The sequence below is a fragment of the Muntiacus reevesi genome, chromosome 2 (assembly GCF_963930625.1).
Source record: "Muntiacus reevesi chromosome 2, mMunRee1.1, whole genome shotgun sequence".
Lineage (NCBI taxonomy): Eukaryota > Metazoa > Chordata > Mammalia > Artiodactyla > Cervidae > Muntiacus > Muntiacus reevesi.
In genome coordinates, this window is record NC_089250.1 from 135,583,592 (window position 1) to 135,603,059 (window position 19,468).

Below are 19,468 nucleotides of genomic sequence, written 5' to 3' on the forward strand. Positions count from 1 at the left end.
CAAGCCACCATCACTCTTCTCCAGAATTTCTGTAAAAGTCTCTTACCTGGGCTCCAGGCCTCCTCTGGCTACCACCTGTGCCTCCTTCCATCTTCACCTACTAAGTCACTTCAGTCATGTCCGACTCTGTGCGACCCCATAGACAGCAGCAGCCCACCAGGCTCCCCCGTCCCTGGGATTCTCCAGGCAAGAACACTGGAGTGGGTTGCCATTGCCTTCTCAATGCATGAAAGAGAAAAGTGAAAGTGAAGTCGTTCAGTCGTGTCCGACACTTAGCGACCCCATGGACTGCAGCCCACCAGGCTCCTCCGTCCATGGGATTTTCCAGGCAAGAGCACTGGAGTGGGGTGCCATCGCCTTCTCCATCTTCACCTGGCAAGTGGCAAATTAGATCATGTTTCCGTGCTCTAAATTCCCCAGTAACATCTAATGGCATTTAGATACAAGCTGAAGCCCTTGCCAGGACCTGTAGAGGGCGGGGGCGGGCCCACCCAGGCTTTCCTGTCTTCATCTCGCCCTTTGCTCCTGCCCTCTGCCCCAGTGGCCTCGGTGTTCTGTTTCCTCTAGTGTGCCAGGCTTGCCCTTGGGTCCCCATGTGTCTGCCTCCCTTGTTCCCTTGTCCCCTTCACTCAGAGAACTGTGCTTCTGCGCCGCCTTTTCAGCGGTCCCAGTCTGACACTTAATCCCTTCTTTGCCTCCCGTTTTCCACAGCATGCCTCTTAGTGTGTTTCTTGTTTGTCCCCACGTCAGCTGTAGCCTGAGGGCAGGGTGATGATTTGTTCACCCTGAGTCTCCAGCACCTAGACCGGTGCCTCGTACAGGTACTCGGTGTTTGTTTGAAGAGTAAACTGAATGAAAGCCTTTTATAAGGTAATAGTTATGCCGAGACAGCCTAAAGGTCATTTTGTTCTGTTTCCCATTCGTTTTCTGTTCATTTTTAAATTTTGCTCATGTTCCAGTTAATTACAAGGTATTATAATTGATAAATTCTGACAGTTGGGGTGAAGGTACAAATTAGCAATAAAACAATTTTTTCTTGATTAAGCCCCTTCCAGCATGTTTATTGCAGTCATGTCGCTTCCCATCTCTGCCCTTAACTGCCAGCAAGACACCAGATTGTCTGAAAAGCTCACATTACTCTACCTTCTGGCATTGCTAACTGGCTCTGTCTTGGGCTGGGATTGGTGTTATTTTCTAAACTAATGACCAATTTATGGTCCTTTCGCTTCTTCTACTTCTTTCTATTAAACATTTTAATCTACCCAGGATTTGTCCATTTACACACAAACCTACAGTGAGGCTAAGACTCTCAATTTATTCTAAGAAATTTTTTTGGCAGAAATACAATTTATTGAATGATTCACAATTTGCGCCTCATTGTTTCGAGATGTCACCATTGTCTTTGCATATGTATCTAGACATATGTGTACACATGCAGATGTGATATCCATTTTTGTTTCTTGACATTGTTTTGTCCTTCTGAGCAGGACTTATCCTACACCAGCATTTCATATTATAGCTTTTATAAAAATCTGACCACATGACATCTCTACCTAAAACTCCTCAGCTGTCCATTTTCTTTGGGATATATTTAAATAAAGTTCCAATTAACTTATAAGGAAACTAGTTGGGCCTTCTATGTTACTGTATGATGTCTATCAGTATTTGTTAGGTCAAAGCTCTTTATCATTATTTTCTTAGTTGTATTGGCTCGTCTTCCCCATGTATCTAGGTGAGCTTGAGAACGGGATTGACTGGCAGAGCATTAAACTTCCAGGCTGGCTGGGCTGGCGTTTGCGGTCTTGTTCAGTTTGGTGCTGTGGGGTGCTCTCTAAAGCTCTACACTCCCCTCCTGTCTGAGCAAAGTCTGTGGTTTTCTTCCCGTTTCACGTTGGACACCGCCTCTGACCTCCTGGCCTTTGGCAAGGTGACCCCATAGTCACATCACATCTTCCTCATGTCCTCTTGCTAGACTCCTGGGAGAATCTCTGGCAGTCGATTTGCCTCCACTCCTCAAGAGCATGACATCTCTGTCTGTACCACACAGCATCTGGGCCACTCCCCACCTTTATCCTGGGGCTGGTCCACTTCAGGCTCAGCCTGTTTACTGTCCTCTCTGCTCTTTCTGGATCCCTGTCTTCATCATGTTGCGTTTTTGAAAGACTTTTATCTTTAGGAATTGCCTATCTGGTCAGACTTAGCTAAGTCCTAGAAATTTTTCAGTTCATAACAATATTTGTGCCTCAAGATCAGTGTTCCTCTTTTGCTTATTAGTGGGAGAAAATGGACCTTTTTTAAAAACTGTTGCTTCTCAAACTTGTATGCAAATCACAAAACACCTGGGGATCTTGGTAAAATATAGATTCTGATTCAGTAGTTCTAGAGTGAAGACAAAAATTCTGCATTTCTAAAAGCTCCCAGGGGATGCCTGTACATCTCATCTTTGGACTATCCTTTCAGAAGCGTGTCCCACTTCTGACACATCTTTTAGACTTCCTGGTGGCTCAGACAGTAAAAAATCTACCTGTGATGTGGGAGATCTGGGTTCGAACCCTAGGTTGGGAAGATCCCCTGAAGAAGGGACTGGCTACCCACTCCAGTATTCTTGCCTGGCAAATTCCATGGACAGAGGAGCCTGGTGGGCTACAGTCCATGGGGTCGCATAGAGTCAGACACAACTGAGAGCAGCTAACACTTGAGTAATAAGATTTTAGGAGGCATGATGTATGACCATTGGTTTACTCTGTGGTTTCCACGTCTGTACTAATACATGTATTCTGCTTAAAATGTCCATGCAGTGTTTTCATCACATTTTTTAAAACATAAATGGGATCAGATGTATTGTTTTGCAACTTATTTTTCTCATGTGTTGATATGCCTTGTGGAGAATCAGTAAATTTTAAACTAATTCTTTGTAACAAATTGTTAGTATTCTATTTGTGCAGCTATAGCATAATTTGATTAGTACTCATTTGGTGGACATTTTTCAAATTAACATTACAGACATGCTCTTTTCCAGTACATACATCTTTTTGCACATGTGGAAGCATATTCATTGGCTAAATTCCAGGTGTGGATTTACAGCAGAATGTGCATGTTTTAAATTTTGATAGATACTGATAAATTGTCCTCTAAAAAGGTTTTCACAGTTTATAATAATACCAATAATGTGTGAGTGCCCATTTTCTGACACCCTCACCAGCACTGCATATTTTCACTTTTGTGTTTCTTGTGTGAAGTTTCTCTCCAAATCCATTGCCGCTTTTTTTCCCCTTATGAAGTTTGTGTCTTTCTTACTGACTTCTGGGAGTTCCTTCTGTGTCTGGATATTCATCTTCGTTATGTTTGTCGCAATTATTTCCTCCCAGTTTTATTGTGCTGCATAGTTTGCCTCGGTTTTTTGATCCTTAAACTTGCAGTAATAATACCGATCTTAAAAAAATTTTAGTAAGAACTAATGAAATATTATTTAATAAGGTACTTAGCAGGGTGCCTGACATAATAAATATTGTGTTATTAATAACTTACATATGTTTGCTTTCATTATTATTATAATTCTATACTCCTACACTTGGTCTCATGCCTGCGAGCTTACTCGTACTGTCTCTTCAGCCTCAGCTTTTCCCGTGAACTCATGTTCTTCCTGCTTCCCTTTCCTTGGGTAGGTTGAGTACCTACTCTCAGGACTCCCCCATTCCCAGATAATCCTGGTTGCTTTTATGGCTTCCAGCAACCCCTGCCAGTCCCTACCTAAAGTTATTCCACCATGTTTGTCTTGCTGTGCTTTCTTTGCATTACCAAGCAATTTTAGGAAAAACAAATATCTAGCTTAACTGATATCAAATAGATTAATAAGAAAAAAATACCACTTAGTGAATCTTACCCCTTTCCACCCAACTCCTTCCTTGTTAAATGCTGTCTGGGACTTGTTTGCATAGTTAGGCAAAGCCCGATAGGCCAGAGTAGGGGAGGAAGGTTGTCAAGGAGAGCAGTGTAGGTGTCTCTTAACAGTGTTGATGAACCCTGTCCAGAAATTCAGAGACTAACTTCTAGAGGAAATATTGCTATCTATATTTTCATTTTGAAGAGTCATGGAATGTTGAATTCATATATGTAAAATTTTAAAGTGTATGTTTTTATATTTCATAGTTCCATTATAGTTCAAATATTAATGCCTAATAAGTGTTCAACATAATATTGAAAAATCAAGATTTGGCAATGACTTTTTAAATATAAATGACTAGTTGCTCAGATGGTTAAAGCATCTGCCTGCATTGCAGGAGACCCAGGTTCAATCCCTGGGTCAGGAAGATCCCCTGGAGAAGGAAATGGCAACCCACTCTCCAGTATCCTTGCCTGGAAAATCCCATGGACAGAGGAGCCTGCTGAGCTACAGTCCATGGGGTCACAAAGAGTCGGACGCAACTGAGCGACTAACACACACACAAACTGTTAAAAGACAGTGGATTTGGAATTGAATCTATTCACTAGTTTAAAAACATGTTCATACATTGGTTCACTCATGAACCTTTTTCTGAGTGGCTGCTGTGTGCCAGTTCTGCCCCTTAGCTGTTAAGATTGCAAATATGAATAAGATCAGATTCAGGGCTCTCACAGTCAAATGCTATTAAAATAGTTACGGAGACCAAGAGTCTAATGTGAGGAACATAAAGGACCTCATCTTAAGCAGAAAATGGATCCCCTACAGGCTGAGACAAGCTCCCTGCCCCCTTGCAGAGCTCTGAGACTCTCAAACAGTGGTTGAAGAAGAGATCTAGGAGAGATTAATCACAGGAAAAGATGGAAGAGAGAAGGCGCCTCTCCTGGATTGAGAACGCAAGGGTTTTCTCATGAATTTAGTATTTGAAGAAGAGATGGATAAGATAGGTCACCATTTTGGTAAATATTTGCAGAATGTTGACAAAATTCATATTTAGAGACTAAAATTATTTCACGTTAAAATTTACCAGTCACTTAAGTTATTAGTCTTTTTCCAAAAACAGCTGCCATATTTTGGAAAGTGTTTACTTAAAATTAATCATGTTGCCTCATGTTTGACATGAAAATATTTTAAATATGTATCCAGTTGTGGATGCCTCTTATCTGATGAGTTCATCTCCTCCGCAGTTTCGGTGTCTGAACTGCTCAGCTTCGCACGTCTGCCCTCAGGATGGCCCTTTGTATCAGGTAAGAGGCACTCACGACTGTACATATGACCCCAATGACGCCCGCCCGCCGCAAAGGGGCCTGCTCCACCCCAAACGCAAGGTCCCGGGACACGTCACTTGGCGGAACTCAGACCTGTTTGAGCTACAGAGCTTCATCTTTTCAACCTAGGTCCCCAAAGTTTCCACTTATTGTAGTTCTCTTGAATTATCTAATTTTACCAAACTAAAAATTAAGTTATAAATGTTAAAGCCATTATTTATGCATCCTTCAGTTTTAATAACTACCAGCTTCAGCCTGCAAGAAATCTCTGCTCCATATTGAATCTCTGCTCTGTACTTAACACTTATGTGTGTGGTTTTTTGTTTTTTTTTTCATTGTTTATTCCCCCACAAGTGAAAGAAAAAAATGCCAGATTAGGAAAGGCTAAATAACAGCAATAGCTAAATGTAGTTGTGAGCTTGCTTACTGGACCTGCCCTAAGGACTGTACTGAGTTACTTCTTAGCATAGAATGATAGTGAGTGGATTTAGTAATGCACTGAGAACATGCCTCTGAGGAAAGTTTATCTAATAAAACTGCATCTTAAAAATTTGAAAAAACAGAAGAGACAAAGTGTGTAATATAGTAAAGATTACTGTTGAGTACAGAGATGATATAGGATCACCCTTAATCCATGTTTTAGTCATAGTATTTATTAAAAATATAGATTTTTAATTAGTCTTCATCATTATTTTTTTGGAGCCAAGAAGGGAGAATTGTAATTATATACAACCTTAACTAGCAAGTTTACCTCTAATGTTTCTATTTTAGGGTTAGGACAAATAAATATATGTTAAGTATTGAAAGAACCATTTCAAATCAAAAGTGTTAAATTAGCAATTTATCTAGAATTTCCTTCAGTCTCATTGTCAATTATGTGATATTGCAAATCCCCACACATTAAAATGTGTGTTTCTTAATACACACCGGTTAAGTCCTGGGTGTATGTGTGTTTAGTAATAGAGTAAGCAAATTTAGCGACTATAAAGGCCAAGAGAAAATCATTTAGAGAAAAAAAAGCAATCATCCTTATCCTTATGTAATGAGGGTGGGGGGCGAGTGAATTATTTAACTGAACTGGTGAAATGTGTGTAGATACTGTAGCTGATTTTAACTACACAGCTGATTTGGGGATGAATTGTGGTGTTCCTGGCCTTTAGTTATAACTTGTACAAATGTGGCTTTTTGTTTTTATTCTCAGCACTGATGTCTGTTTGTTTCCTGAGAAATAAAGGTATTCTTAAACTCTGATCTAAAGTTTTAGGAAACTAAAGACCAAGGTTTCAAAAATCCACACACGTTTCCTTTTTTTTCTGCAGCACTTCATTATGGAGTATAGTCCAGTCAGAAAGTTGAACTTGTAATTAATAGGATGCATCTTTAGCCAAAAATCAACTAGAAAATTTCAAGGAAAAACTTATCACTGTTTTATTATAAGAAAATATTATATGTATAGCTTTATATGATTAAATCTTTTAATTTTGTGAAAATTTGGTGAAATCGTTTTGTAGGAAAAATTCTAGTGAACAAACATTCACCCAAGAAGAAAGAAAATGTAAATCACTAAGTTATGAAAGACATAGAACAATATTAAAGAGTTACTTCTTCAAAGGCTGCCTAAATATGAAACTACTTTGGTCACATTCTCTCAGATTTTCAGGGAATAGATCATCCCCATCCTAAATTGTTAATTTTAAGTAATTGAAAAAGATGGAATTTTACCGAATTCATTTTACAGATGTAACATAATCATGAAGGCAAAAACTGATAGAAAACCTCCAATTAGAACACACAGGTATCAAGTCTCATTTTGAACATAACAAAGATGATAAATAATATACTAAGTGTACTAAAATAATATACCAGAAGAAGAATAAACCAAGACCAAATAGTATTTTTATCAGACATTAAAGAATAGCTTAAAGCTGGGGGGAGCAATTGTATATATTAAGTAAAATAAACGTCAATAGATACTAAAAGGGCACTTGGTAAGATTCACATTTTTCCTACAAGCTTATTTTGAAAATTTTTCAAGACAGAGAAGTTGACATAACACAAAGAAATATCCTTAACTTTTAGATTTATCAGTTAACATTTTGCTACATTTTTTGCCCCCTCTTTCCCTTTCTTCCTCTTTTCCTCTCCTTATTAATCTTTTAATAAATATATCTCTTGTTTCTTTATGGAGCCATTTGAAATTAAATTGTACATATCATGACAGTTGACCACAAAGTACTTCACCATATGTTCCCTAAGATTAAAGACATTCTCATATATAATCACAGTACATCATACAGAACAAATTTAAATATTATAGCTGTCAGTTCTTCCTATGATTATGAAGTTTAATATAATTTCAAACACATTTTTTTTACAAGATTCTTGTTTAACTTGACAAAGTCAGTCATTCTCAAGTTCATCAGGAAATATAATTTGGCACTTTTGGTCAGTCACATTTTTAAGTGAGTAATCCCAGGGCATATGCACGGCCACATACTAAAATGTCTTTTAAAGCTGAAATAATTAAAATTGGGTACTAACTTAAACAGGCACATGGATAAAAAGCAGAGCTCAGGAACTCACTCTAGTATGTATGAATCTATAAAGAGTATTTCAAATTAATGGCAGGTACCAAGCTTCATTAACAAATATTTACTGAGCACTTAATTATGCACTGGGCAATCTTGTAGGCCCTGGGAACACAGAAGTAAAAATGAAAAAAATTTGTTTCCCTCATGGAGCCTATATTCTAATGATGGTAACAGATGAAAATCAAATGAATAAATTTTATTGTGTTAGAAGAAAAATTGAAGTAGATAAATAGAATATTTTAGATGAGATAGCTAAGAGAAGACCACTTTGAGGTGGCGATTTTTGACCAAAAAGAAGTGGGAGTAATAGCTGTGCGTCTCTCTAGGGTAGAGCTTTCCAGGCTGAGGATGGACAGAGATCTAGAGGCAGCAAGGTCATGTCTGGTGGTTTGAGGGCTGCAAGGTGACCAGGGGGCCTGGAACAGAGACAGCAGTTGACCAGGGAATTAGGACACCTGGAGTGTAGATGTTGGGGTGGGATGTGATCTTGTAGAGTTTCCTTTCAGTTAACTGTTCTGAGACTATTAGTGATGGGGGGGTAGCGGGGAATTCAGTCCATACCTCACATTATATGTGTTTCTCATGGCTAAAATGGTGCACATTAAAAATGAGATCATCAAAGATCAAGAAGAAAACATAGCTAAATAACTAATCTTAGAGTAAAGATGAACTTTCTCAATGTGTTTACATGCAAAAGGAAAAAAAAAACCAGACAAACCAAGTTGATTACTAATACTGAAAAATACATGGCAGATGTCCCACACATTTTAAAAAGTACATGCAAAAATACCATAAATAAGGAATATTTGATTATATACAAATAAAAACCGAAAAAAATCCAACCAGTGAAGACCACGCCATTTTAGTAGAACTGGTGATGAATTCTTCTACGCATGATTTTTGAATGAGTGACTGACTTATTTGCAGAAAGTGTACAGATTTAACAGAGTCAGGAATGGAAAGCAAAGCTAGAGAGGTTATTGTAATGAGAGACAAGCTGTGGGATGAGTTGGGTAGGATGGGAAGAAGTCAGGTTAGGGTAGTAAGATTCTAGGTAGCAGTCTTTACATCTGGCTGAACTTCAGAACATCCAGGGAGTTTTCTAAAATAGATTTCGGTGTCCACTCACAGATATTCTGATTCAGAGGGAACAGAATAAAGTGTAAAATAAAAACAAGTAAGCAGAATTTAACCAAAATAGATTTAGACCATAGAATCTCAGTCCACCCCTTTCATCTATAGGAATGGAAACAGTTTTCTCACAGGATTTTTGCATTTACCTACTAGGAGACGAGGGGGAAACAAGCCAGTGGCCATCTCAGCCTTTCTTGGTTCCATAAAAGTATCTCCTGGAAATTTCATTTTAAAAAGGGGAGTCCATGACTTTCAGAATAGGCAAAACCATTGGTTCTTCAGACCCTTTCTGACTGTGATGTTTGAATTCTACATGATATGGCAAAACAGAGGGCAAAAGACGCAAAAGTGGTGGTGTGGCTTTTCCTGTAGAAAGCTGTGTCCTCTCCGGGGCTACATGTGGTTACCTTCCCTTTGTGGGGCTAGCTGAAGGATAGTCTGAACCACTCAATTTCATGATAGTCAAGTCCAAATATTTAGTAGGATCAATTGTTGAAAGGAGGCGGTAACCTAAATGTTTCCTCTAACAATTAGTGACTGGTTTTTCAGCATTTTTAAAGGACCATTAAATTTTAAATGCTACAAATAAAAAAGTGTCAAACTTACTTAAAATGTGTGATTTGTAAACAGTGCCCCAGTTTCCTAGATTCATAGCACGTGTGTGTGTCAGTCGCTCAGTCACGTCCGACTCTTTGCAACCCCATGGACTATCACCCACCAGGCTCCTCTGTCCATGGGATTCTCCAGGCAAGAATACTGGAGCGGGTAGCCATTCCCTTCTCCAGGGGATCTTCCCAGATCTCCCGCATTGCTGGCAGATTCTTTACCGTCCTAGCAGAAGGTCTGTTAATTGGTGATTCAGTGGACTCGCACAGAGAACAGCTCTGATGGAGCCCGGCCTGTGGGCTGGCCTTGTACCGTGCCACAGGTGAATGAGTGAATGCCCCCCAGCAGCGAGAGCGTTCTGTCCTCACAAACCCTGCCTTGCCCTGGGTACTGACAGTAGCACTATTCACATATGCAACCACTATGACACCCACAATCTTTCGAACTTGACCTTTGTTGCACATTATGGAAAAGTTGACTGTCTCTAGAACATAATAGTTTAAAAATATAATGATAATTAGTCTTAATTGTCATAATCACTATTCCCAAGAACTATTGTAAACCATAACTGCACATTTTTTAAAGTCTTTTATGTATAATCTGTTTTGTTTTTATATCCACACAGTCTTACTCATCATCTGTTTTTATTTTATAGTCATACCCCATGGTATTGCAGTATCGACCAAGAATTGATTTCGGTTAGACCAGGGGGCCTCGATCCCACTGAGTGAATCCTACAATATGTGTTTACTCATCGACAGATTGCACAGTGAAAGGCGTGTGGACTCGAGGGACACAGCCAGAGTTTCAGCATGCGAATAAGGCCATTGTCTGTTTCTAAATTGTCAGTTGCATTTATGTTGTTTCTATTAAGAGCAAACCAAGTGCCATTCTGCTACTGAACCATCTGCATAAGGTATCTGTGCCGTCTCCCAGTGTACAATACAAGTCATGGTTGAAATCAGTAGGTGTGCGGCCATGACCTAGCCTTCTGAATATTTTGCTTGCCTGTTCCAAGATTGTTCTAATGTTTGATTACACTAGTAATATGGCTCAATCTTTGTGGTGTTGCAGTTTTCACATACTTACTATTTGATTAATTCTTGTTTAAATAGAGTACTGTACAAGGAACTAATAATTATTATATCTTGAAATTATTTTGTATGGGAAATATATTTAGAGAAATGGCCTTTGAGCCACTGTCCTGTTTGCGGTAAGCTTTTTGTGTGCAAAATAGTTCACTCTTGAGTGTGCAAGTCCTTTTGGGAAGAATTCCGATTGTTCTGTACATGAGAGCACATTCTAACTGTAGGCATTTGGGGTCATCTGTCTGTGTAGTCTACCAGTCACACAAGGAGGGCCTGTTCGCCTTCCAGAAAATGTACATGACTCCCTGGAGAGTGAAGTGAGACTCATAACCATTTGAAATGTTGGCAGCTGATCACATTCACTTCTAACTAAACCCATTAATCTTTCATAATGCCTTATGATGAGCGGGTGCTGCTTCATGAGACATCATTGCCCATTGTGTAGCCCGCATTACTGTGTGCATCATGATATTGTGGTTCTTGATCCAACAAGTACTTTGTTTCCTTCTTTCAGTTGGCCTTAGGTGTGTGTCAGTGTGGCATGCAGAAAGTTATGATGATTTTAAGTACTAGGGTTTTTAGAGCAGGTAACATTAGCTATTCTATGGATTTCAAAAGTCTCAAAGCAATTGTAGATTAAAACTGTTAGTAACCTGTCACATTTCCAAACCATATGCATAAAATAGAACAAATACTGTGTCATAGATAAATATGCTAACCAGAATTAATGGTTTGAGGATATTTCATTTTAGATCCTGTAGTAATTAGTGGTAACTGGGATTCTTATTTTATAAATAAGTTCTTAAGGTCAGATCTATGATATTGTCCTTGGTTTTGCAGTTTTGTTAAGTCTTCCATTCCTTTTGAGATGAGTCTGCAAGTCAACGAAAGTCTTGTTACCTTAAATTATATGAAGAACTTCATTTTAAACCTCTTACAATCTACACTGTTTCTCATAAACTTTTGGAAATTAAGTTTGACTAATTGCTTTGAAACAAAGTTAATCTCTGAAACTTAGGAAATAATCTTAAAAGTTAGGAAAAATATTTGTTTTAGAAATCTGATATGAGCACAATCTGTGTGTTACACACATAGCTTTTATACTGTATTTTCCAGTAAAATGTATCATAAGCTAATGCCTTCTAAATCTCAAAATGCTTCTTAGAAATAAAAGTGTGACTCTAAGAAACACAAAATACAGCTAAATCTTGATGCATTTCACAATATAAAAGGCTGAAACGTTGTCGTTATCTTTTCCATATATCTTGGTTTCAAGTCAAAAAGTCTAAAGTTTTCTGTTGTTTTTGGCCTGACTTTTGTGGAAAAGGTCATGGCAATATTTTTAAAAATTTAATTTTGTTAAATTATGTTTGTGCTTGGAAGGGCTCACAAACAGAATTTAAAAGGCAGATTTTTAAAAATTCTTTAAAAATGGTTGGAACAGACCATTACACTAAACCAAAAATTGAATTTACTCTCCAGCTACAGAAATTATTTTGCTGTGCTGTGAAATCCAGTTCCCTGACATCTCTAAGGCATTTTCAGATTTCTTATAAATTTGTCACATCTAGGTCAGTGATTACTTATGGAAGTTGATTTTTAATTAACTCAAAATGAATTGAGAGTGCATTTTAAAATCCACAACTGAGACCTGGATGTTTTTGGGTCCCCAGCCGAAACTTACAGCCTTAAATGAGTTTTATATACGTGATCTCTTTAAATTTGGCCTGTTGCCTCATCTTATGTAATGTCTCTATTTTCCAAGGAAATATATAGGAAGTAATTATGGAATTGAGAATAGTTTTGTATAGAATTACTTTATTTAATGTTACTGTATTAACATTTTTATTGAAATGCGGTGGAATATGTGCCAAAACATGTGAAAACCCTTGCATAAAGAAGGGCATCTGTTATATGGGGAAAGGTACACATTTTATGATGGTCCTGAATAATGTGGTGTTACTGTTTGAACCACAGACTTCTTCATATTTTCAACTATGGTTTTTAAGTATGGGACTACTTTCATGTCTAGTAATACACTAATCCCTAATTATCCCGAGTCAGATTGTGAAATTTGTAAGAAACCAGATATAGAAAAAACACACAGGCAAAAATAGATAGGTGGTCAGTTTTACACACTTGGGGTGCTAATAAAATTAACTCTTTATACAAATAGCCTATATGAATAATCATCAGAATCTGCAAAATTGGAGAATAAAACAAAGTTTTTCTTTAATCTCCTGTTTCCTAAGCAACAAACTGAGAGAATTTACTTCCATAAAAGATTTTGTAATTGGTTATCTCTGCTTTAGATACCATAGATGTCCAAGGGTCAAGGGACCATAGATCTAAAGAAGGCCTGTGAGTTATAAGACATCAGTTTAACTGAAGTAATCACATTAGTTAATAGAAAAATCCAAATATGGTCCTTTCTCCAGGTTAACAAAATGCTTTTAAGTATTTCTAAAAAAAAAAAAAAGGTTCACTGATGAGGTGATATTAGGTCATTCAGTCTGGGGTCCAGGTACCTTGGGTGATGCTTTTAGAAAAGTATATTATTTCTTTATTCATTAAAAGTCTGTCCCATATTAATATGCTACATTTTATAAATGTAATGAGTTTGCTCAACTATATGTAACCTAAATTAAAATGATTCTTTAAGGGGGAAAAAAGTATGTTATATAATATTGTGAACTGTTTAGCTTTATTGAACTATTTAAGAGAAAGTGCCTCATTGCAAAGTGCATTTCTGTTTTAGATTTACTGCATAAGTTTTGAGTTTTCTGTCCCTGTCTCTTATCAATGGTTTTATATCTAAATAGGCTCTTGTAAGTTAGAGTAATCTCTTTTTGAAAGATTTTCATAAGAAAATAGATATCACCAAAGACATTTTAGCGTTAATAACCATGTTAGAGAGACAGTTTTAACTGTTTGGAGGTTGGAAATTTTTAGACTGCAATTTACTTTTATATAATTAGGCAATAACCTTGAGTAGTTGCTAAAATATCACCAAAGAAAGACTTTAAACTTAATTTTCATGGTAAGATCAATCAAATGCAGGTTTTTCTTGCAATAATCAGAACATACTTCCTTTCAGCTATGTTTCTTGTTTTTCCAGCACCATCTGACAGATCTTAGGAGATTCTCAAAGGTGAAAAAGAGATTAACACAACCAGTAGCCTCCCTCTGGATGAAAAATGGGAGAAATACATAGTTTGGAGAGAAAATTGAAATTGATATTTTAAATTCTAATTTGAGAAGCTTTTTATCCCATGGAGGTGATACGGACTAAAATTAGACTTATTTAGTTCCTGGGTTCTTAGTAATATGAGAAATTTTATTAAAGACAGACTTTGGTAGAAGTGCTGACATGCTTACTTGTGTAAAAACAGTACATTCTCTTGGACTCACATAAGTAAATGCTTTTTCTGTATCCAAAAGCAAAAATTTCCCTAAAGGCCTGTGGGGTTTTTTTTGTTTTTTTTTTTTTTTAAGTAACTCTTTGTCTTGTTTCTCAGCAGTTACTTTGCTTTTAGAATTTAACCGTACAGCCAAATTCGGCAAGACGGGCCCCAGATGAAGAGCGTGTACATCAGGTTAAACCCTGTCCTCACACTGATATTTTGGGGAGCCCGTGCTGTGGGCCACTTCAAGTAAAGCTCACACTAATGAAGTCTTCCTGACAGGCCCCTAGGTAAACCTCCTGGGGTAGGGTAAAGAAGGATGTGCTCATTACATACTCTGGTGGACCACAGGGATTTTCCAGCAGGCTTTACTTTATACCAGCGAGATGTAGATGCTGGTGTGGGCATTACATTACAAAAAAGAGTTTGCCATAGCTTTCATTTTATGGGTTGGAAACATAAAAATATGAAATGCTATCATTTTAAGATATACCCCTGTCCCTACAATAAGGAATATAACCTGTCTGACAGATCTGGTTTATAAAAATTGGAAAACATGCTAAAACTCAAACCCTCTGAAAGCACAGCATAACCAACTAATTCTGGATTTACTTGATACACTTAGTTCAGTAGTATTTTGTTGAAAAAAGTTCAGATTGAAAGTTCATTAAGAATACTTAAATATTACATCACAGGGTTTTCATAAGTTTTTTCTCAAAGCAGTAGCATTTTCCCAATAATTTAAAAGTGATTTCCTTCCTAATGTAATATAGTTTTCACAAGTAGTGTGTTTATTTACTATCCTGACTATATTTTCAAATACAATTAAAATGCTTGAGCACTTCCTTTTTAGAAAGTTATGGAATTAAACAAAAAGAATTTAAAATGTGTCTGTATACTTGCTATGCCCCTTTTTCTAGGATTCAGACCTTGAGACATTATTCAGAAATGCATTTTAATTGTCTTTAGAATCAAGTGAAACATTAAATACTGGGTCCAGTTTTCTTCCATTTTTCAGAGCTTCATGGAATAAGAAACCAATCTAGTGCAAACTGAAGATTAAATATTTCTGGGCAGTGCAGAGATAGTGAACAGATTATGTGTATGTGGACTTCACATTAGTCCAGCATAGCAGGCGTTCTGCACATTAGAAATGGAATGGGATCAGCCTAACATTGTTTGCGGGCGGTTTTCTTTTGCTATATTGTTTTGGATGGGGATGGGGCCCAAGTGTCCTTATGAAGCTGTGGTCGGCGACAAGAGCTTGTGGGGGGAGCACCAGTGTTCTGCTGCGTTTCCTGCTTCTGGCAGCACAACAGCAAGCACCAGTTCTTAACAGAGTAGCCCTCACGTTAAATTAAACCATCATAGACTATATTGTACAGTTCTGTTGCTAATATTCCTTTGAAATATGAAATATTTTAAGCTTTCTTTTTGTCAAAAGTGGTAACATCTTAATACAAATAAAAACCTTTTTGTGGTTGTAAGATTTAGCTTATAAATCATTCAAATTGAAGTGAAACATTACCAGGTCATTGTTAATGACTTAGTCTATTAAGAATATATGTATTTTTGTAAAGGGAAAGCACTTGTAGATATTTAATCAGTACTATATGTCTGTTTTGCAGAAATAAAATGCTGCTTAGAGATTCTCTTTAAATATTTTTTATTTTTGTGCTCAAATGTATTTTCTGTTGATCTATGGAATGTTCTGTACAAAGCTGTATGGTTGTACTGTTGGGCTAGATACTTTTGTTTTTTAAAATCTGGACTTAGCCAAGTATATTTGACCATGTTAAAAATAGTATCTTTGTTATTAAAAACTTGATTGCATAATTTGTTGTCTGTCATCCTTCATATCAGTATTTGCAGATCATAACCTTCATTTAAGAGTTTCCATTAAGTATTATTGTAGCAAATTTTATGAACATTTGTTGAATATTTGAGATAAAAAATCTTTAGGAAATATTTATTAACTGTTTACTTTAGAGATGGCAGACTGGCCCTCAAATAATACTACAATTTTCACACAACAGTAGTATGCAAATTCTATTCAAGTTCCCATAAACTACAGACCAGGAGACACTGGAACATACCCAGCAACATAAAACAAGGTGCAAAACTTTCATGGTCTAAAGGTATTGAAATCATACAGAGTCTGTTCTCTTATCACTGTGGAATTATGTTAGAAATCAGTACCAAAAGATATCTGAAAACAACCCACATATTTTCAAGTGCAGTGTGACATTTACCAAGAGATCTTTGACTTAGCCATTGAAAGCCTCAGTAAAGTTAAAAGACTGAAAAAAACAGAGGGTGACTACAGAGAAGAAAACATTTAAATGAGAAGTTAATATCAAAGATACTTAAAAAAAGCCTGTGTATTTGGAAATTAAGAGTACTACAGGAGCCGTACAAGGTAAATTAGAAAATATTTGTAAACAATAAAAATGAAAAGAGAATTTATCAGAATTTGTTGCAGTTAAAGCTGCCCAATGCAACTAAATACAATGTGGAATTTTGAATAAAGTATGAAAACAAATAATGGATGCTAGCATACAAGTTTTGTGAAATTTGAACATATTGTTGTTATTATAATAACATATCACATGTTAATTTCCTGTCTTGTTTGGTTTGGTTTGGTTTTACAACATAGTGTTTCTTTATATACTCTGAATTGGATTAGAAGTTTCAAGCCTCATTCAATATTTTTTTAATCACAAAGATAATAAGCTTTCTAGACTTTTAGCAGTAATACTAGATTACTAGTAATACTAGATTAGATTACTACTGTTTAGCAATAATACTAAAATAAATGGAACTATGTTAAAGTTTTGAGTGAAGATAAATTAGAAATCTAGCATTCTATTCATAGTCAAGTGTAATCAAAATGTCTAAATTTTTTAGTTAGGCAAAAAAATCATACATTTTCTAAAACATGTAATATACATACTACTTATATTAAAAAATGTTAGTCACTCAGTCGTGTCCCACGTTTTGTAGCCCAGGAAGCTCCTCTGTCCGTGGAATTATCCAAACAAGAAACCTGGAGTGGGTGGCCATTTCCTTCTCCAGGGGATTTCCTGACCCAGGGATCAAACCCAGGTCTCCCTCACTGCAGGCAGATTCTTAACCATCTGAGCCACCTATTTGTATTTATGTATACAAAAGCTTTTCTACTGCACTTGATAAAGGCCTGAGAAAGTACAACAAAAAAAAGATGGAGAAATTGGAAAACAAATGAAATGAGAGCTCTAAATATGAAATAGAAAAAAAGTGAAACAAACCAGATAAAAGATCATTACACAGTTCAGTTGTCTTTAAACAAGGCTGCTCACTAGACACATCTGGAGCTTTGGAGAAAATAAAACAGTACCTGGGAGTTTATATTTTTCAAAAAATTCCAGATAAAAAGTAATTGAGTATCAAAGAAAAGTCCAAGTGATTTGGAAAACAGACTGCTCTCTTCAGCTCATTAGATAAAGCCTTGTTTTATTATTAAAATACCTTGCCTGGGGAATTCTAGATGAGCTAAAGTAAGACGTTAGTCAGAAGGTTGCAGTGATACATATCTCTGCCCCATATGTCTGCCCTAAGACAAAAGTGCCTGAAGCTTTGTCTTAGATTAGTGATACCATGGAGGTGGCAGGAGACCCCAGGCATTCAGTGGGGTAGGAAAGCAGCATCTTCTGAGCAAAACTCCTTTCACTATGTTTAGCATCGCACTCCTCGGAGCTGGTGCAGAATAGGAAAGAATTTGTGACGACTGTGCCTAGGAAGTGCTCAAAATGTAGCCGCTGATACTTTTATCCCAGGTCAGGGGCCGGAACAGGGGAAGGCCTCAGGGAAGGGAAGGCCAAAAGACAAGACGTGCCCAAAGAGGAAACTATTTTGTGACCTGCCAACCAGTCTGCCATGCCTCCACTCGAGAAAAGGGTCACTTTACCCGGTTTCTAGTGCTTTGTCAACACAGGCTCAGCTCTGATCTTTTCACCAGTTTAAAAAGGTATGGAGGAGTCTGCACCCCAGCTGGGCCTGAGAAGGTAGGGAGCCAGACCTGTTTGCCTGGAAACTGAGGGATTTGCAGACAGTATTTTGCTGGAAGCCATGAATAATTCTGCTTGACACTCAAGTCCCTGCTGTGCAATTTGGGTGCCAGGATTACCATCAAATGGAGACGCATGCTCCTAAAGAAGAAATAGCGAATGATCACCCCACACCTTCCACTGCCAAAGCCCTGCTCTTACCAAACCCAACTCAGATCTCAATTCCAGCAGGCAGAGCTGAACTTTCTCCTACTTCTGTACCACTTAGCACTTTGATTGCAACCACAGAAATTATGTTTTATTGTCCTCCCCCCCTTAACACTATGAGTGTCAAGAAGGATGTTGACAGTCATTGTGGTATATCCTCACCCTCACAACACATTTGCATAGTAACTGCCACTCATAAAACCAATGAAGTAAAACAGTTTAGCTTTCAGAAGGCAGAAGCAAAGCTGACAAGCCTCCAGCCACTCCCCAAAGGTCTCCTGGTATCATTTCTCTTCTTATAAAGGTAACAGTCATATTGGACTAGGACACCACTCTTATGACCTCATCAACTTTAATCACCTCTTTGAAGGCACCACGTTCTAAGGTCCCTACCCCACAGATTTGTGGAGGAACAAGAGACCACAGGAAGTGACAAAGCAAAGCAAATGGAAATAACAAAGAAACAAGAAAGCATAGCCATTTGCCATCTCCCTCTGATCATCCATGGATCGCGACCCAGTTTACCAAGTGTTCTGACTTGCCGGGAGCTAAATTGCCAACAAGTAACTCAATACTGGCTTAGCTAGAGCTATTCCAATCACATGGTCATTCATAAAACTTACTCCCAATGAATGTACTAGTACATAAAGGATGCAGCAGAGGGTCTGCCACGTGGTAGGTGCTTTACAAAGGTCTCCCCTCTCTGACTCTCACCCAGTTAACCATCAGAACAATCTGTGAGATAAAAGGGAAAACAAACACATGGGACCTCATCAAACGTACAAGCTTCTTCACCGCAAAGGAAACCAGAAACAAAATGAAAAGACACCCTACAGGTGGGTAGAAAATATTTGCAAATGATGCCACCAATGAGGTCTTAATTTCCAAAATATAGAAACAGCTCATACAATAACAACAACAACAAAATACCAACCCAGTTGAAAAGTGGGCAGAAGACCTAAATAGACATTTCTCCAAAGAAGATACACAGATGGCCAGTAGGCACATGCAAAGATGCTCAATGTTGCTAATTATTAGCAAAATGTAAATCAAAATGACAGTGAGACATCACTTCACCAGTCAGAATGGCCATCATTAAAATCTACAAATACTAAATCCTGGAGAGGGTGTGGAGAAAATGGAACTCTCTTATACTTTTTGTAGGAATGTGAGTTAGTACAGCC

At 37.5% G+C, this 19,468-nt stretch overlaps 1 protein-coding gene across 5 annotated transcripts in view; it reads left to right on the plus strand.

Moving 5' to 3' along the window:
• Window positions 1–15,867, plus strand: part of PCGF5 (polycomb group ring finger 5) — a 118,358-nt gene extending 102,491 nt beyond the window's left edge. For 4 of the 5 annotated variants that reach the window (XM_065922899.1, XM_065922900.1, XM_065922901.1 and 1 more), the window contains 2 exons: window positions 5,128–5,187; window positions 10,195–15,867. In XM_065922899.1, the coding sequence (XP_065778971.1) occupies window positions 5,128–5,187; window positions 10,195–10,242 (108 nt within the window). In that variant the 3' untranslated portion in view covers window positions 10,243–15,867. The remainder of the gene's footprint in view (window positions 1–5,127; window positions 5,188–10,194) is intronic. The other variant, XM_065922902.1, reaches the window with a different exon arrangement.
• Window positions 15,868–19,468: the final 3,601 nt, after the last annotated feature.